Source organism: Chrysemys picta, chromosome 1 (genome assembly GCF_011386835.1).
Source record: "Chrysemys picta bellii isolate R12L10 chromosome 1, ASM1138683v2, whole genome shotgun sequence".
Classification (NCBI taxonomy): Eukaryota; Metazoa; Chordata; order Testudines; family Emydidae; genus Chrysemys; species Chrysemys picta.
The window spans coordinates 244,868,963-244,885,070 of record NC_088791.1 but is presented as its reverse complement, the minus strand read 5'-3'; the positions used below and the strand labels follow the sequence as shown (position 1 = coordinate 244,885,070).

At 40.1% G+C, this 16,108-nt stretch overlaps 1 protein-coding gene across 4 annotated transcripts in view; it reads right to left on the bottom strand.

The window, feature by feature from the left end:
- Positions 1 to 3,487: 3,487 nt before the first annotated feature.
- The window catches only part of DCUN1D2 (defective in cullin neddylation 1 domain containing 2), a 66,392-nt gene continuing 53,771 nt past the window's right edge, over positions 3,488 to 16,108 (bottom strand). For 3 of the 4 annotated variants that reach the window (XR_010597702.1, XM_065580996.1, XM_065580994.1), the window contains 2 exons: positions 15,780 to 15,876; positions 14,341 to 14,867 (listed from right to left, as the gene is read on the bottom strand). Coding sequence is in view for 3 of the 4 variants with exons in the window: in XM_065580996.1 (XP_065437068.1) it covers positions 14,788 to 14,867; positions 15,780 to 15,876 (177 nt within the window). In the remaining variant the exon portion in view is untranslated. Of the gene's footprint in view, positions 3,854 to 14,340; positions 14,868 to 15,779; positions 15,877 to 16,108 lie in introns of those variants that run through there. The other variant, XM_065580995.1, reaches the window with a different exon arrangement.

Here is a 16,108-nt window from a genome sequence, read left to right as displayed (position 1 = left end):
TGAATAAATGGTTGGTTGGTTATTTCATTTACCAAAGGTAATTGAAGCAGATATTTATGAAGTCATTGGGAAGTGAACTATCTCCAATTCAACAGGTGAATCATTAATATTTGGAGAATTTTCTTGCCACGCTACATTAAGAGAACATCACCAGACAGACATTTAAATTGTTTTATTTAACTAAAACAACAACATTATGTGTTCTGGATATTTTTCTTCAACAGCAAACATATAATATTTTAACAAAACAAGCATACGAATTTTCTAATTTAGTTAAACATTGAAGTTTTTTAAAATCAGGTTTGTTTTTGTTAAAATTGTTTTTAACTAAAATAGTTAAATGAAATATTTAAAAAAAAAAAAAACAAATTAAATCGACTATGTCAGCCAGGTCAACATGAGAAACTTAAAATATTGGCTTCTGCAGCTAACTCAGTCGTCTTCACCTTCATAATCTGAAAGAAAAACAAGCTTTCCTGCTTTTTCAGGTCCCAAACTATTTCTCAATTTGGAATGAATTAGTCCAAAGGAAGAAAATATTATTTCGACACTGGCAGAAGAAGCTACTGCTGTTAAAAGTGAGATTATCACTTCAACAGTCTCTGAATCCAAGTGCTTAAGTGACTTTCACCAGTTCACTGTTGTGACTTTCTTTAAAACATCATCGGCAAACATATATTTCTTGAATGGTTTACCCTTAGTTCTGAAGTTTATTATAGTTGGCATTATGGAGGGATGATTGCTGGATGTCCATGTCATAGTCAACTCCTCTTCTTCAGCAGTTAAGGTTTGACCCTGGTACCGAGTATTGAGAATATTTGCAAGAAAATGACCTGGAGATAGTGCTTGTCCCATTTGTTTTTTAATGCTTGTAATTTAACTGTCATTTCATATTTCTCTTTTTAAAATCTCACTCACTTCCTTCCAAATTTCAACAGCGTCAGCAATAACACAGCTATTTCCCTGCCTTTTGTTCAAGGCTACAGAAATAGGCTGTACTCAGTGTGTGTTCAACATTTCTCTTAAGCCCAATGTTGAGAACCTTGGCTGTGACTGTCCCATCTATTTTTTTCACAGTTTTGTTCACAAACTGTCATCGGATTAAGCCAGTTCTTGATACAATGCTCAAAACAGTCCACTACTGAGTTCCATCGCACGTCTTGTGGGAGAGTGAGCTTGGTTCCTCCCATAACAATCACTTTGCAGCAGCTGCTCTGAAAAAAGTGGAAGTATTTTGCAATTTCAACATTAGCCTTTATTTCTGGAACACTGAAGTCTTTGGCAAGGAGTGCTTCAAATGAGCACTGCACCCGTATGTTATTAGCTTGGGATTCTCTTCACTCTCTTCTCAATAATTTCCTCCCATCTTGGATACATTTGCAGCATTGTCTGTGACCAAGCTGCATTACTAGACATTTGAATTTTTTTTCAGTTTGTTATAGCTTTTACTGCTACTTCTTGTAAGTATTCTGCTGTGTGTGCATTTCCTGATGTATCCATTGTTTCCTTCTTCTGTTGTCATACAAGCACATACAACAGGATGATTGTGGACATTGCTCCACCCATCAAGACTAGGTTAACAATTTTACCCTCTGCACCTTTTGCACACTGCTCTATTTCTTTTCATACACTTTATCCAGCAATTTGTTTGCGATATCTGCTCTGTTGGGTGGACTGTATCCTGGTCTTAATGACTGAACCATGTTAATGAAGTGTGGGTTCCCAATCATACGGAAGGGAGAGTTTGTTGCAAAAACAAACTGGGCAATTTTTTCATCAATTACCTCTTTTGTAATTCTGTGGTTCTTATCACAAACTTAACTATGGTTAGAGCATAAGCTTTCGTGGGTGAATGTAAAAAGCAACAGAGGGTCCTGTGGCACCTTTAAGACTAACAGAAGTATTGGAGCATAAGCTTTCGTGGGTGAATGCCCACTTCATCAGACGCAAGATGAAGTGGGCATTCACCCACGAAAGCTTATGCTCCAATACTTCTGTTAGTCTTAAAGGTGCCACAGGACCCTCTGTTGCTTTTTACAGATTCAGACTAACACGGCTACCCCTCTGATACTTAACTATGGTTGTTTCTGGATGATGGAGATTTTTTTTTTCTTTTTTGCTACAGGTGATATATTGTGGCTGTGTGACATACATGATGTGACTGAAACACTATCATTGGCATATTACTCTGAAACTATAGAAAATGATGGTGATCTTGAAGGTGGATAGTCTTCAGAATCCTGTATGTTGAGGATGGATTCTCCTAAACAAAATAAGTCAATGCAGTTATTTAATTATTATTACCATACTGCTCCTTTAGTATAACTCATTGCATTCACTGACATTCAGTACTACTTTAAAGGTGAAATTGTAAAAGGAAGATCTGCCTATTTCAGCTATTTATTTTTTTATCACAACTGCATCTAAAATGATAGTACCATAGAGTAACAACTATATTTTTTGCTCAAACCTGAGAATTCAAGAATAGTCCAGAAGAAAGACAGGCAGTCCTTAAGAAAGAAGTATGAAATAAAGGAAGTTTACCAACCTGAAGATCCTGCATGTTCAGACATGTTCCTTTCAATGCAGCTTCCTCCTGAGAAGGAACACTTATGATGTTTAGTGATTTTGGCAGTGAAGTCCCTGCCTGTGCCTTCTGCTGCCACCCTGCTGGGGGTGATGATGGTGCCAACAGAGGTGATTGGGGTAGCCGTAGGAATGAATGGGGAGAAAGTTGAGGTGGGCAATGACAGTGGCTGGGAATCCCCCTCCCTCAGTCTTCCCCCCAGAGATGAAGCCTCTGGAGCATCTGCCATTGAGGGCAAGTGATAGGAACAGCTAGGGGGAGGGAGCAGGGGGGAAGAGGATGTAAATAATAAAGGAAAGAGATGAGGAGGAAGGCTGCTAACCACTCCTCCCCACTAAGCCACATGGGGGTGGGAGGACACAAACACAAAATGGAGGGGTTAATCATGCAAATGAAGGGGAGAGGGGAATGCAGCAGTGTGCATGGCAAGGAAAATTGGCTTCTTCAGCTGCACTGGGAGTTTGGGGGTGTATATAAATGGGGGGAATGCACTGAATGAGAATCAAAGTGTGGGGGAGAACACACATATGGGTACATGTGGATGCACAGGACAAGTAGGGTTGGGTGAGGCAGGCAAACAGCAAGTGGGGGGTGGGCCAGATGCAGCAGCAACAGGACTCCGAGGCAGGCAACAAATCACAGGGGAGAGGGAATCACAAGGGGGAGCACCCAAATGGGGGGGAAGGAATGAAAAGCAAGGGAAGGAGGGCCTACAAAACAGGGAGATAGAGTACTGCGGGGGTGTGGGGGGGAAGAATCATACAAGTCAGGGAAGGAGCAGCAAACTACAAAGGGGAAAACCATGTGGGGGGGAGGAGAAGGGCAAACCACAAGGGGGAACCGTGCAAGAGTGAGGGGGGAAGGGAGGCAGCAAACTGCAAATGGGAACAATGTGAGATGAAGGGGAAGGGGAGACAGCAAACTGCAAAGGGAGAACAACATAAGATGGGGGCAGTGAACCGTAAGAGGGGGCTGGTGAACAGACTCGGTGTTGAATGACTCCCTCCCACACCCAGTATATACTTATCTGATTTTAAAAGCTTTGTGCAGGTCACTTTTAAGGGAGAGTCTTTTCCCACCACGGTGCTAGAGGTGAAACAAGTGGAAGCATGGATGGAGTACGGAATCATTCTTACATATTTACAGAGAAGGTGCAAGTAGCAGCTGGGGAAGGGGTCCACACATGAGTGTCTTATTCCCCTCCTCTCAGGAGGCTCTTCTACTGTTCCTGAGACATCCACTGTTCTCACTCCTTCAATAGTCTTCCTATTTAAAAAAAAATGAGCATCTTGGTTTTCTCCTCACGCCCTCCTCATTTCATTATGACCAAGAATGGCTCCTGTGGCAAAGGGGCAGCACATACTACTGCATTACTCTAGTCAGGTTTCTAGACCAGACCCATCTCCCTAGTATTCGAGTGCTGCCTTAGCACCAGCTTTAACAGAGTGTTCACCCTAACCTTGATGCTACTGGCACTGGATTAAATTTTTTACCTTGCTCCAAGACTGCTTCAGTGACAAAAAACAACAACAACCCTGGTTCACTTATTAAAATCATCAAGCTCCATATTCTCATTGTCATAAGTTACATGACTTCTTTAAAAAAGCAAAGTGTCTGCTACCCCCCATTAGTGCACTCTCATAGCAATTATTAAAAATTGTAGTATAACATGTCCTCATGATTTAAGGCTAGATGTATGTGAGATCAATACAAAGAGATAGGGGCCTAGACCTGCTCCCTAAGGAGTATAGGTGGTGTGCTGGAAAGAATGCCATTGGAAATCAAGATCTGTGAGCAGGTAGAGAATTGAGGCAGAACGAGTTGATGCTAGGAAGTTTATTTTGGAGTTCACAGCCTGGAACTGAGACAGATGTTTGGTCAACTACATTGTACCTTAATGATTCCATCACTGCAGTTAAACATTGCAAGAAGGATTTCTAAAACTTTTTGAAATCTGAGACTGCCCAGCTAAGCAAAATGGACAGAATTTTCTTTTAAGCTTAAATACTAAAAAAATCATTTTTGTTATATCTTTGTAATCTGCTGAATGACTGAATAAGAATACAAGGATCTAACAAATAATCTGAACTGTAAAAACACAAGATTTCCAAACCAGAAAAGAGACGAAAACCATACGCCAAACAATTTGTTAGTGTTTTTGATGCATTATATTGAAAGTCTATTTATTCTTTTTCTGTTACCACAAAATTTACAGATGTACAGCTTACTTAGCAGCAAGACTCTCATGAGGTGCATCGCATGAGTGAATGCCTGCAGGCTTGTTCTCCTTAACATGACACATGATAAATCACATTGATTTAGAACTATCAAGTACAAACTCCATGATTCATTTAAGATATTCTAACAAGTTAAACCAAACAAATTGGCACCAACTTTAAAAAAAATATACAGTGTGTCTAGGCACTAATACTGTACACAGTGAACAAACTAATGACAGATTTCTGTATAATTTTTCTATTATAAACAGGTCAGCCTAGATGTTATCAATATACTGGTTTACCTAAATGCCAAGTCATAGCCAGTCCCCTTTGAATAAGTTTGAACAAAGGACAAAAGCAATCAGTAAAGTAAAGTAATTATGTGAAAGCAAGAAATTTATCTTCAATGTGTGTCTGGCTTAACAGCTAAGGGGTATTGTTCTGTGCTATTACGTAAGAGGATCTAGGTTAAATTCCAGACACAACCTCAGAAGTGCAGAAGACCAGTAGCAACACGGAAGTGGGGTACTCCACCTAAGCAATAATGAATTGCACCCTACTGGCCAGCTAATTTCACGAACTGCACTGTGGGACTCTTGTCCAGTCTTCCTTACATGGAATCTGTTTTCCAGAAAGAGTCCTAATAGAAGTAAGGCTTAAAAGTGAGTGGATAAAGGTGCGTATGTCCAGGAAAACTGAAGATCCTCTGGAGCACTGAGCACCTCCTTCCTCTCAGAGTCAGAAGGGTAAAAGCAGACAAGCCCAACCTAGACGCAAGACTCAGCTGAATGATAACCTCAATATTTTAAAAATGTTTTCCCTTAGTAAAAATGAATTTTATCTAGTACATGAATTTAAAAAAAGGTGAAGGGGTGTCAATTAGATTGATTCTAGCAAGTGTTCAGCATGACCAAATGTTTCACAAGCTCTGCTGTAATGGAAGCTACCCAGTTGCCTATAATAGAACTATAGATTAAGCAATTCATGCTTAGTTTTAATGTACATAACTATATTTCAGGTCACAGTTGTCTGATAAAGGACTATGCTATTGCATTTGGTTGGATAAATATAGTTGAGGATATCAGAAAGTGTTAAACATTTCATATCTAATGGCTACAGACTATTCACCTATTTGGTTTTGTAAAAACAGTGTAATCCTTTTTGTTTTTCTTGCTTTAGCTGCATTTGATTTCTGTAGAATAATTTAAATTATGCATACAAATGTATTTCTAAGCAGAGGCTTCAGAGGTTAGTTAAAGTAAAATAGTGTTATTTCTTAGTTACTATAAATATTATATACTAATTGCCCATACAGATAGGAGAAAGTTTTCTAAGGACTGAGATACTGACATCTAGTGGATAAACTGTCAAGCAAGATGTGTTTACAAATGCTCAATACGGGTAAAACTAGACTAAGAATAATAAAAAATTTTTTGCCAATGGTTTATTTAGAACATGTCTGCTATGGAACTCGTTACAGAAAATTTCAGGATTCAGACAAATACGGATTCCCATCCCCACTTTTTAACAGCATACACAATTTAAATTCATACAAGTGGAAGAAAGAATGGAGGTAATATTTCCCTTGTCAACATGATATTTATGGAGAGATGCTTTATTATTGGAGGTTGTCTTCACATATTAGAAGTCAAGTACTTATTAAAAAGTCAAAATGTTGAGTTTTTTTTTTTAAATATGATGAGTCTTGCTGATCTTCATGACTGATGAAGCAAAATGGTACAACAGGCTATGAAATGTTTACATTATTGATATATAATATGATTTAAATATTAATCAATCAATAAATTACTTAGCTCAGAAGATTAGCTAATGCCTTTAAAGGTCTTGTGCCAATGCAGCTCTGACTAAAGGAAAGATCAATCATAGTTGTAAGTAATTAACAGCTCTTTGCTTTAACAAAAACTTTTACATTGATGACGACATACTCAGCAGGATGAGGTAGTGTTTACAAGAGCCCTGTATGTTAACATAATATGTTGAATACTTTCCAATGAAACCTCTCTCTCATATGCACTTTTTGTGCTTATGGATAGGGAAGACACTAGAGAAAGATAAGATTAATCCCTTGTGCTAACCCACAGCAGTCACCTGCGGAAAGGTACAGATCATGGGAAAACAGAGATGATTGACGAAACTGAGACTTGGTATAAACAGATACAACTCCACTGAAGTCAATGGTATTGCATGCACTTACACCATAAGAAGAGGTTAGTCACCCTGTGGAGTAACTATGGTTCTTTGAAAAAAGAAGAACAGGAGTACTTGTGGCACCTTAGAGACTAACAAATTTATTAGAGCATAAGCTTTCGTGGACTACAGCCCACTTCTTTGGATGCATATAGAATGGAACATATATTGAGGAGATATATATACACACATACAGAGAGCATAAACAGGTGGGAGTTGTCTTACCATTAATTGGCCTCTCAGAGTTGGTAAGACAACTCCCACCTGTTTATGCTCTCTGTATGTGTGTATATATATCTCCTCAATATATGTTCCATTCTATATGCATCCGAAGAAGTGGGCTGTAGTCCACGAAAGCTTATGCTCTAATAAATTTGTTAGTCTCTAAGGTGCCACAAGTACTCCTGTTCTTCTTTTTGCAGATACAGACTAACACGGCTGCTACTCTGAAACCTATGGTTCTTTGAGACATGCATCCCGATGGGTGCTCCATTTCAGGTGCTCATGCTCCTCTCGAGCCCTGGATGAGACATTTTCCATTGGCAGGGTCTCTGTTTGGCCTATGAATGTGTCTTGTGTATCCTTGCACCTCGCACTGAGGCGATGTAAGGCTGTGTGAATGAACCTCCCTCAGTTCCTTCTCCATCCAAATGTTCCAAAGAGAACAGTCCAAAGCAGAGGGGAAGGAGGGCAGGTAGTGGAGCACACACAGCAACCAACACACATCTCAAAGAACCACAGTTACTGCACAGGATGAGTAACCTCTTCTTCTTTGAGTAGTGTCCCTATGGGTACTGCACTTCCTGTGGAGATACTATTTGGGAGTCACCTGGAGCAGGGAGCTTCATAATTGAGTCCAGAACTGAAGACAGGACTGCATTACCAAGTGCTGCATCTGAACTGGAGGCATGGAACAAGGCTTAGCGTTGTATGCATTAAATGTATGTACTGAAGATACTGGAATGTTTTTGAGTAATGCCCTGGACGTTGTGATCTGGTAGAATGTGCTGTCACCTATGGGGAGGGAGGGTTTGAGCACCAGCTGCACCATAACAAGCGATAATACACCCAGAGATCCACCTCGACAATCTCTTGGCAGAAGTCATGGACCCCTTGGATTTGTCTGCAATGGAAACAAACTGTCTAGGTGACTTCTGAAATTGATTGGTCCTATCTAGATAGAAGGGCATTGGCCTCCTAATCGCTAAGGTATGAAAAGAAGTCTTCTGTTGTGACTTATGTGGTTTTAGAAAAAGCCAGAAGATAACTGGACTGGTTAAGATGAAAATCTGATAGTACCTTAGGTAAGAATTTAGGGTGTGGTGTAAAGAGACATTGTCCTTGAATAACTCCATAAAGCGTGAGGGAGGGTGTGCCATCAAGGCCCCAATTTCTCTGACCATTCGGGCCAACATGATAGCTACTAAACAGGCAGTCCTCCATGGATAAGTGAAGCAAAGAGCAGGTTGTCCTTGGTTCGAATGGAGGGCTTGAAAGACATTTAAGTACAAAGTTGAAGTTCCCAGTTGGAGTGGGGTCCCTAACTTGGGAAAGAATTTCCCCAAAACCTTAATAAATCTAAAGACACAGAGTGAGCAAATACAGAAAATCCTTCTACTGGAGGATGAAAAGCTGATATTGCAGCCAAATGAACCTTAAATGGAGCTAACTGATAAGTTTGATTTCTTTAAGTCCAACAGGTAGTCCAGAATAGCTGAAAGCAACAAGGATTCAGACATGAGTCAGTGGCACCGACACCAATGGTTGACTTTATTCCACTTCTGCAGGTTAATAATTTGGGTTGACTCCTTTCTACTATTCAGTAACATTTATTGTAGTTCCACAAAACAGGTAGATTCTAATCATACGAACGATTACGGAACCATGTTTGGAGGATCCTTAGGTTGGGATGAAGTAAATGACCCTTGTCTGGGGAGAGGAGATGAGGAATGATAAGAAGTTTGGTTGCTGTGTGGATGCACAGCTGACGCAGGTAAGGTTACCAAGTTTGTCTCGGCCTGGTTGGTACTATAAGGATAACGTGGACCTGGTCATGTCTGATCCTGTTCATTAGTCTCTGTATTTGCAGTGTTGAAGGAAATGCATAGAATAGACCCTTCATGCAAAATAGGAGAAAGGTGTCTTACAGAGACTGGTAGCTTAGACCCCCTCTTGAGAAAAACAGACTAAAATATTTCTTGTTCCTGGTGGCAGCCAAGAGGTCCACACCTGGTAGTTCCCAATTCTAGAATATACGGTTGTGGAAGTAGAGAAAAGAAAAAAAGGGAATTTGAATGCAGATATCTTGACTTCTAGGAATAAAGTAAGAGTCAGGCTAACACTAGCTCTAATAACATGAGATTTCAGGCAGAGCCTGGGTAAGTGGAAAGCGAGTGGAACAAAAAACTGTAAGAGATACTGTTTTTCAACCTTGTGTTAGATAAGAATGGAATACAGACTGTAGCAGGAACTGCTGAGAAAAGTAAGATATCAGAAGGAATATGTATAAACAAGATGCGGTTGTTGATCATTATGGTCTGTAACAAAAGGTATAAATGCTTGCCCTAGTTGTTTATCTAATGGAGGCCTGCCTAGGGAGGGGAATCCCTGCCTGTGTGTACTCTCCGTGCAATTGCAATTGCTTGTAATAAAACTGCCTCTGACTTGTTGCTTCAAACTCAGAGTGAGGACATTGTTTTCTTCCACAATTTTGGTGCCGTGACTCGGATGGCAATGCCCGGCTGAGACAGCGACAACTACTACGGACCGTTCCCCTTTGAACCCCAAGGCTCTAGTGAAGAGGTAAGAGACCTTTTGAAATCTCTACTGGGGTATCGGAAAAGGACTGCCCATGGGGCCGTCTGTCCCTTTGGGGCTTACGCCATCCGAACTTATTGTTTTTGCAACAAGATCAGATGCAGAGTGGTTCTGAGGAATTTGTTGCCGTCCTTGCTAAGGTCATCGGCTGTGGTGTTCTGAACTCCAGGGAGGTAAACGGCTGAAATTTTGATCTGTTGTCACAATTATTGTTGGAGTTGGGTGAACAATAGGAGTGCCTACATCGACGCTGAGTTGATATTTTCAGCAGTTTAGGGAGTTCTTTACATGAAGAGGGACCGTGACCTGCTTGTCCAAACTGTCTCTGGATGGTGAATAGATTGTTCTGAGCCAGCCCCGGAAGCAGCAGTGTCGTAGTCTTGCATGATTGGTCATGAAAGCACAAGCTACCATATAACCCAGAAGCTGTAGAAAGTTTCTTTCTGAGGATTAAAGTCTCCCTTCAATGGTCCTGATTAGATGTAATAAGTTAAGAATCTTTCCATGGGAAGGTATGCCATGGCTGCCATTGAATTCAAATACACTGTATGAACTGTATTCTCTGTACAGGGATCCGAGTGGATTTTCTTACGTTGAGCTGAAGACCTAATTCCTGGAAAAGAGAAAATGACGTCCGAGCAAGTGACAGTACTACTTTGTAAGCCTGACTCTTGAGCAGCCAGTCGTTGAGGTATGGGAGGACTAAAATAGTTTCTTGACGAAGATAAACAGCCACTACCATGAGGACCTTTGAGAACACCCTTCGGATCAAGGAAAGGCCGGAGGGAAATATTCTGTACTGAAAATGTTCCTGGCCTATAGTAAAACGTAGATATTTTCTGTTAAATGGGTATATCACTATATGGAAGTTGATTTTCAGCCCTGGACCAAAAAGACACCTATTGCCTGCCTCTGATATAGGGATTATCACTGCCAGAGTCACCATCCTGAACTTATGAGACTTTACAAATTTGTTTAGTAGTCTTAGATCCAAAAATTGGTCTCCACCCTCTATCCTTCTTTAGCACACGGAAATATCTCAAATAGAATCCCCTACTCCTATGAGGAGCTGGGACTGGCTCTGTTGCTCCTAATTGAAGGAGACAATCTATTTCTTGCCTCAGTAAGGGCTTGTGAGAGGGAGGGATGGATAAAAAATGGACAGTGTAGCCTGGTGTTATGACCTTTATGATCCATTTGTCTGTAGTGATCCACCTCCAAGCATGCTAGAAAGGGAAAAGCAGTCTTCAAAAGGGGGGAAGATGGGCAAAGTGTTGCAAGGTGCTGAATCAGAAGTGTGGAAGGATTCAAACCCTTGGCCGACTTGTCAAAATTGTTGTTTCAATGATGACTTGGAACTTTTGGAAGAAGGAGTAGCCGCCTTTTTTCTCTGGAACTTATGTCTCTTCCTGGGGGGTTTTGTGGATCTGTGAAATCCAACTAAGATGGGCAAGATCTCTGGGCTGTTTGAATCTTCTTTCATCAGAATAGATATATATCTATATATATTCATCCAGAGATCTTAAAACAGCCATAGAGTCTTTCAGTGTGTGAAGAGACTCGTCTGTGGTTTCTGCAAACAGCTTTCAACCATCAAAGGGGAGGCATTCAACAGTGTTCTGAACCTCTCTCAGAAACTCAGAGTTGGAGCCATGATGCCCTGCGCATAACTACCACCACAGAGATGGAGCTGGCATTGGTGTATGTGGCATCCAAGAATGCTTGAGTAGAAGTTCTAGCTAATAATTGACCCTCTGCAATGATGGCATGAAATTGTTCCCTCTCTTCCTGTGGAAAATCAATAAAAAGACTGTAAATTTATTACGGTTTGTGAAATTATTTGTCCATGACCACCTGATAGTTTGCGATCTGAAACTGCAGAGTTGAGGAAGAATAGGACTTCCATCCAAAGAGGTCTAAAAGCTTTTGCCCTTGTCATATGGGGTAGACTGAGTAGTGTTGCTTACCCAACTCATTCACCACATCCACCACCAGAGAATTAGGTGGAGGATGGGAGAATAAAAATTCAAAATCCTGATAACCACTCGTTTGCAATTTGGTGGAATGTTAGCAGATGTTTGCCAAATTGTCTTTGCTGGGTCCAGGAATACCTCATTAATGGGTAGTGCAACTCTAGTGAGTGTTGCAGATTGCAAAATGTCAAGCAATTTATGTTGAAAATCCTTGACCTCTTTGAGTGGTATTTGAAGAGTACTGGCTACTCATTTTATAAGGTCCTGAAATGGCAGGAAATCATCAACCATGGATGGTGGTGGAGGTATGACTGTCACATCTGAAGATGATAAAGAGATAGGCGTGAGGGGTGGCTTCTTCATCTGCCCTAGCCTCCTGTTCTTCAAACGTTTCTTTGTGTTGGGGACCTGGTTGGGGAGTAGAGGATTGAACATCTCTAACCTTCCAATGTGTCAGAGATGGTTATCTGGCAAGTTGCTATCAGTACTCATCCCAGGGATCCCAGTATGGCCATAGGGGGGAACCAAATGGGAGAGAAAGTGCCATCCAGGATTGGTCCCACAATCCTTGGTGTCAAGCATGAGGATCTTCCCTATGGGAGTCAAAGAACTGATTTCTATACGGATGTGCAATAGAACCCTGGATGAGACTGAAGAAAGTCTTCCTCCTCCTTGAGTATCCTCCAATGGGGGAGCACAAGTGGAAAAGGGTGGAGAATCCAGCAGTACCAGAGAGCAATGGTAGTCCAGAGACTGGGATCTTGATACCAAGAAGCATTTAGTACCCATGAGCAGTGGAGATTCTGGTCCTTCAGCCATTGATAAGTCCTTTGAGTATCTGAATTCCTGTGGTATCAAGTGATCGGTACCGCCATGGCAGTGTGCTTGGCAATCAAAGCAGACCAAAGTAGGGACTGGTGGTGTTACAAACTTCGGTTGTGTGATACTGAGGGTCCCAACTGGGGAGGTGCCAACGATAAAGCCATGCTCAATGGTAATGGGCTGGAGAAGCGCTTATCCTTGTCCTCCTTGTCCCATGTAGTCAGTCAGAGCTGTGTTTCTCCTTAGAACTCTGGGACTCTTTGGACTCACTGGTACTGAAGGAGTCTTTCACCTCTGAGGTATGGAGCCGAGAGGCTGAGGCTTCTGATACCATGGACTTACTGGGGGACCAAGATCTTTTGAGAGCAGTCTCCTTATGATGGGAGCCAGTGCTTGGCCTTTCTAGGGGAGATCTCTGCCGAGGTCCAAGGGGCACTGGATCTGTCCGGAGATAGATTTCCAAAGCAGGGATATCCTGACATGACTCTCTAAAGCAGGTCGAAGGGAGCGCTCCATCAGCACCAGCCTCAACTGGTTCTTCCTTGCCCTGGATTTAAGGGCCAGGCACAAGTCACACTTCTGGGAGACATGCGACTCTCCCAAGCGGTGGACTTAGAGTGGCTGCAGCTGACTGGGAGATGTTTGAATCCTGTAGAGCTAGGTACGCCAGGAGAGAAAGGCGTCCCAGAGGGAGGGAGAGGCACAAAGTTAATCCTCATGCTACTTATCTACTAACAACTATTTAATGCTAACACTAAACTATAAACAAGAAGTTAGCTGAGGCACGCTTCAGGCAGACACAATAGTGGTCTATCTCAGGCCCAGGTGGAACTGAAAACCAACTGAGGGTCGTTCGCCTGCACAACCCTATATAGCCTTGGTGTGAGGTTAAAGATGTATAGGATACTTGTGTGGGCCAAACGAACACAGCTAAGGGAAAATCTCCAATCAAGGATTTAAGGCGCATTTGAACCTGAAGTGGAGCACCCATAGGGACCCTATTCAAAGAAGAACTATTACCTGTTTTATAAAATATTTAGAACAACAAGAAGCAAGAGGCTTCATAACGCAGAGAAAAAAAATCAACCCCCTGCCAAAGGTTTTCAAGAAGGGGAGTTAAGAGATATAACCACAGTATAGACAATGTTTCTTTATTTTCCCCCTTCCTTTTTGGGGTTGAGATCATATCAGGAACTGCATGCACAGAATACTTCATTTAAATGGAACCTAGCTATTTTACGGTAAATTGAAGGCTACTAAAATCCTCAAATCTCACGAATTCATTATTTACAAAGTAAATGGAAAATGTAAAGTTGAAGAAAAATTGAATTATGTTTACCAATTAATTATAAAAATGTGTCTTTGGTTGTTTAAGGGTCTATTTAAAAAAAGTAAAAATGACTAATCAACACTGTAAATAATTCTATTCAAACCAGTCTTGGAGTCAAAACAATGTAGAGCAGTCCTTGTGCAGCAATGCTACTGATAGCTAACATAACCACACACACATCAGATGAACACTGTGATGAAGAAGTTAATCTTACAAGGGGAAAAAAACAGACATGGTCTGTACATTTTTGAGAGCTTAAAAATATAAATCTAGAATCCTGGCACCAAGAAAAAAAAGTGTCAGTAAGTTTTTTGTTACAAGTTTATATTAGGGCAGATACTTACACAGAGCTGACTTGTATAAAAATACAACATACTACATAAGTTTTATTTAGGGATTTAATTTATATACCACAAATACTGCTTTTAATATAAGTACAATATAATACAGTTTTAATTATGTAACTGCTGGTGTTCATCTTGGATCATGAACTGAATGGCATGCCGTGCTGTCAAAACTTTAAAATGGCCTCTAGTTAAACTTCCCCAAATTATAAAATCATGCAAAATCTACATCCTATATGATACAACCAGCACAATAATTGAAGCCAATATCCTATGAACAACCTGGGCTATCTTGAGTTTCTTCTTGCTGTGTCCATTAGTCAGCCATCATTTTCTTTAGGCGGAAAGGAGCAATTTCAAGTTTTGTCAGTGGCATCTTGCCACGACCACTGAAACCAGTGACGGTGTGCACAGTTATTGACGAAAAGGTCTTCATTACCTGATAGAGTTCAGACTGCAAACTTAGTCCATTTGGAAGTGTCTGTGGTTAGGAGGTTTTACGCTTTACTCCTGTGACTACTGGTCGTGCATATTCCACAAAATCATCTATGAGAACAGGCCATGCTCCTAAAGAGAAGTCAAACAATGTAAAAAGTCGTAAAACCTAAAATAAATCTATTTAGTCTTTAAACACAAGGGATACCAACTTCACAGCATGATCTATATCTTAGTCATTGGACTGGATATAACAAGGTGATGGCATGGGCAATCTTTCACAAAGAAAACATGCCTAACTAATAAAAGAAAACATTAAAGCATGTTCTCTCTGAGCTATACTCTGAGCGAAAACTATTTGAATGTTGTATCATAATTCATATTATGAGATGTTTATAATAAACTTGAGGTGAAAGCAAGATTATGGTACTCCTATTAGAAACATTCATATAATGGGAACTATTCACATACATGAAGATACTCAACATGTGTACGTGTTTGTAGATTTGGGGCCACAGTATAATATATGTTAGAAAGAACACAAAAATGCAGATATTTGTCCTTAATATTTTTTACTAGAAGAGATAAGGTTTAGTTTTTATTATTAGATATTTACATCGATTATGAACAAATATTTTCATAAACTTAATTTTCACTTCCAGACTTCTATACACTATTAAAAAGCTATTTTGTGTAGATAGTTTTCTAAGTTTAATAGCCTTAATTTAAAGCTAATAAGGATTTTTGTACAAGAATACACAGTATTATTGTGGCTCCTGTAACATAACATGTTAGCTAGCATGTACTGTACCAGTGCAGTTAAGGACTGCTTACTTTCATCTGCATGTTAAAACAAAATCCTGTTCTGCCTACTTACAGGCAACATTCTCGGCAACAAATATGATCTAGTATATTTGTAGCTCTGCTCCCAAAAGTATACATTTTAAAACATTGGGTATAAGTTGTGGTTTGGAGTTTATTCACAGCATTATTTCAATTTTGCTAAATCCAATTTTTAAAAATATTAAAATTCATATTAATTACCTTCTTCATCATAGTTTGACATATCATCTGCAATCATATTTCCAAAGTCTAACAGAAGATTCCAAGTATCTTTTGGGATTGATCTTTTATGGTGTTCCTATGTAATATAGAAACAAATTATATTGTTTAAGATACAGGTTGTTTTCAAATGCTGCAGTTGCTTTAAATTCATATTTTACTAAAAAGAAATCTTACAGTGTTATATACTAACACCATCCTATAGAATCCTCTTTACTAACATTGAAAGCTTTCTAAGAAAACTACAAAATAAAAATATTTCTAAAAAAGGTAACTGTATAGAGCACATTTACTACTATTGATTTATTTCT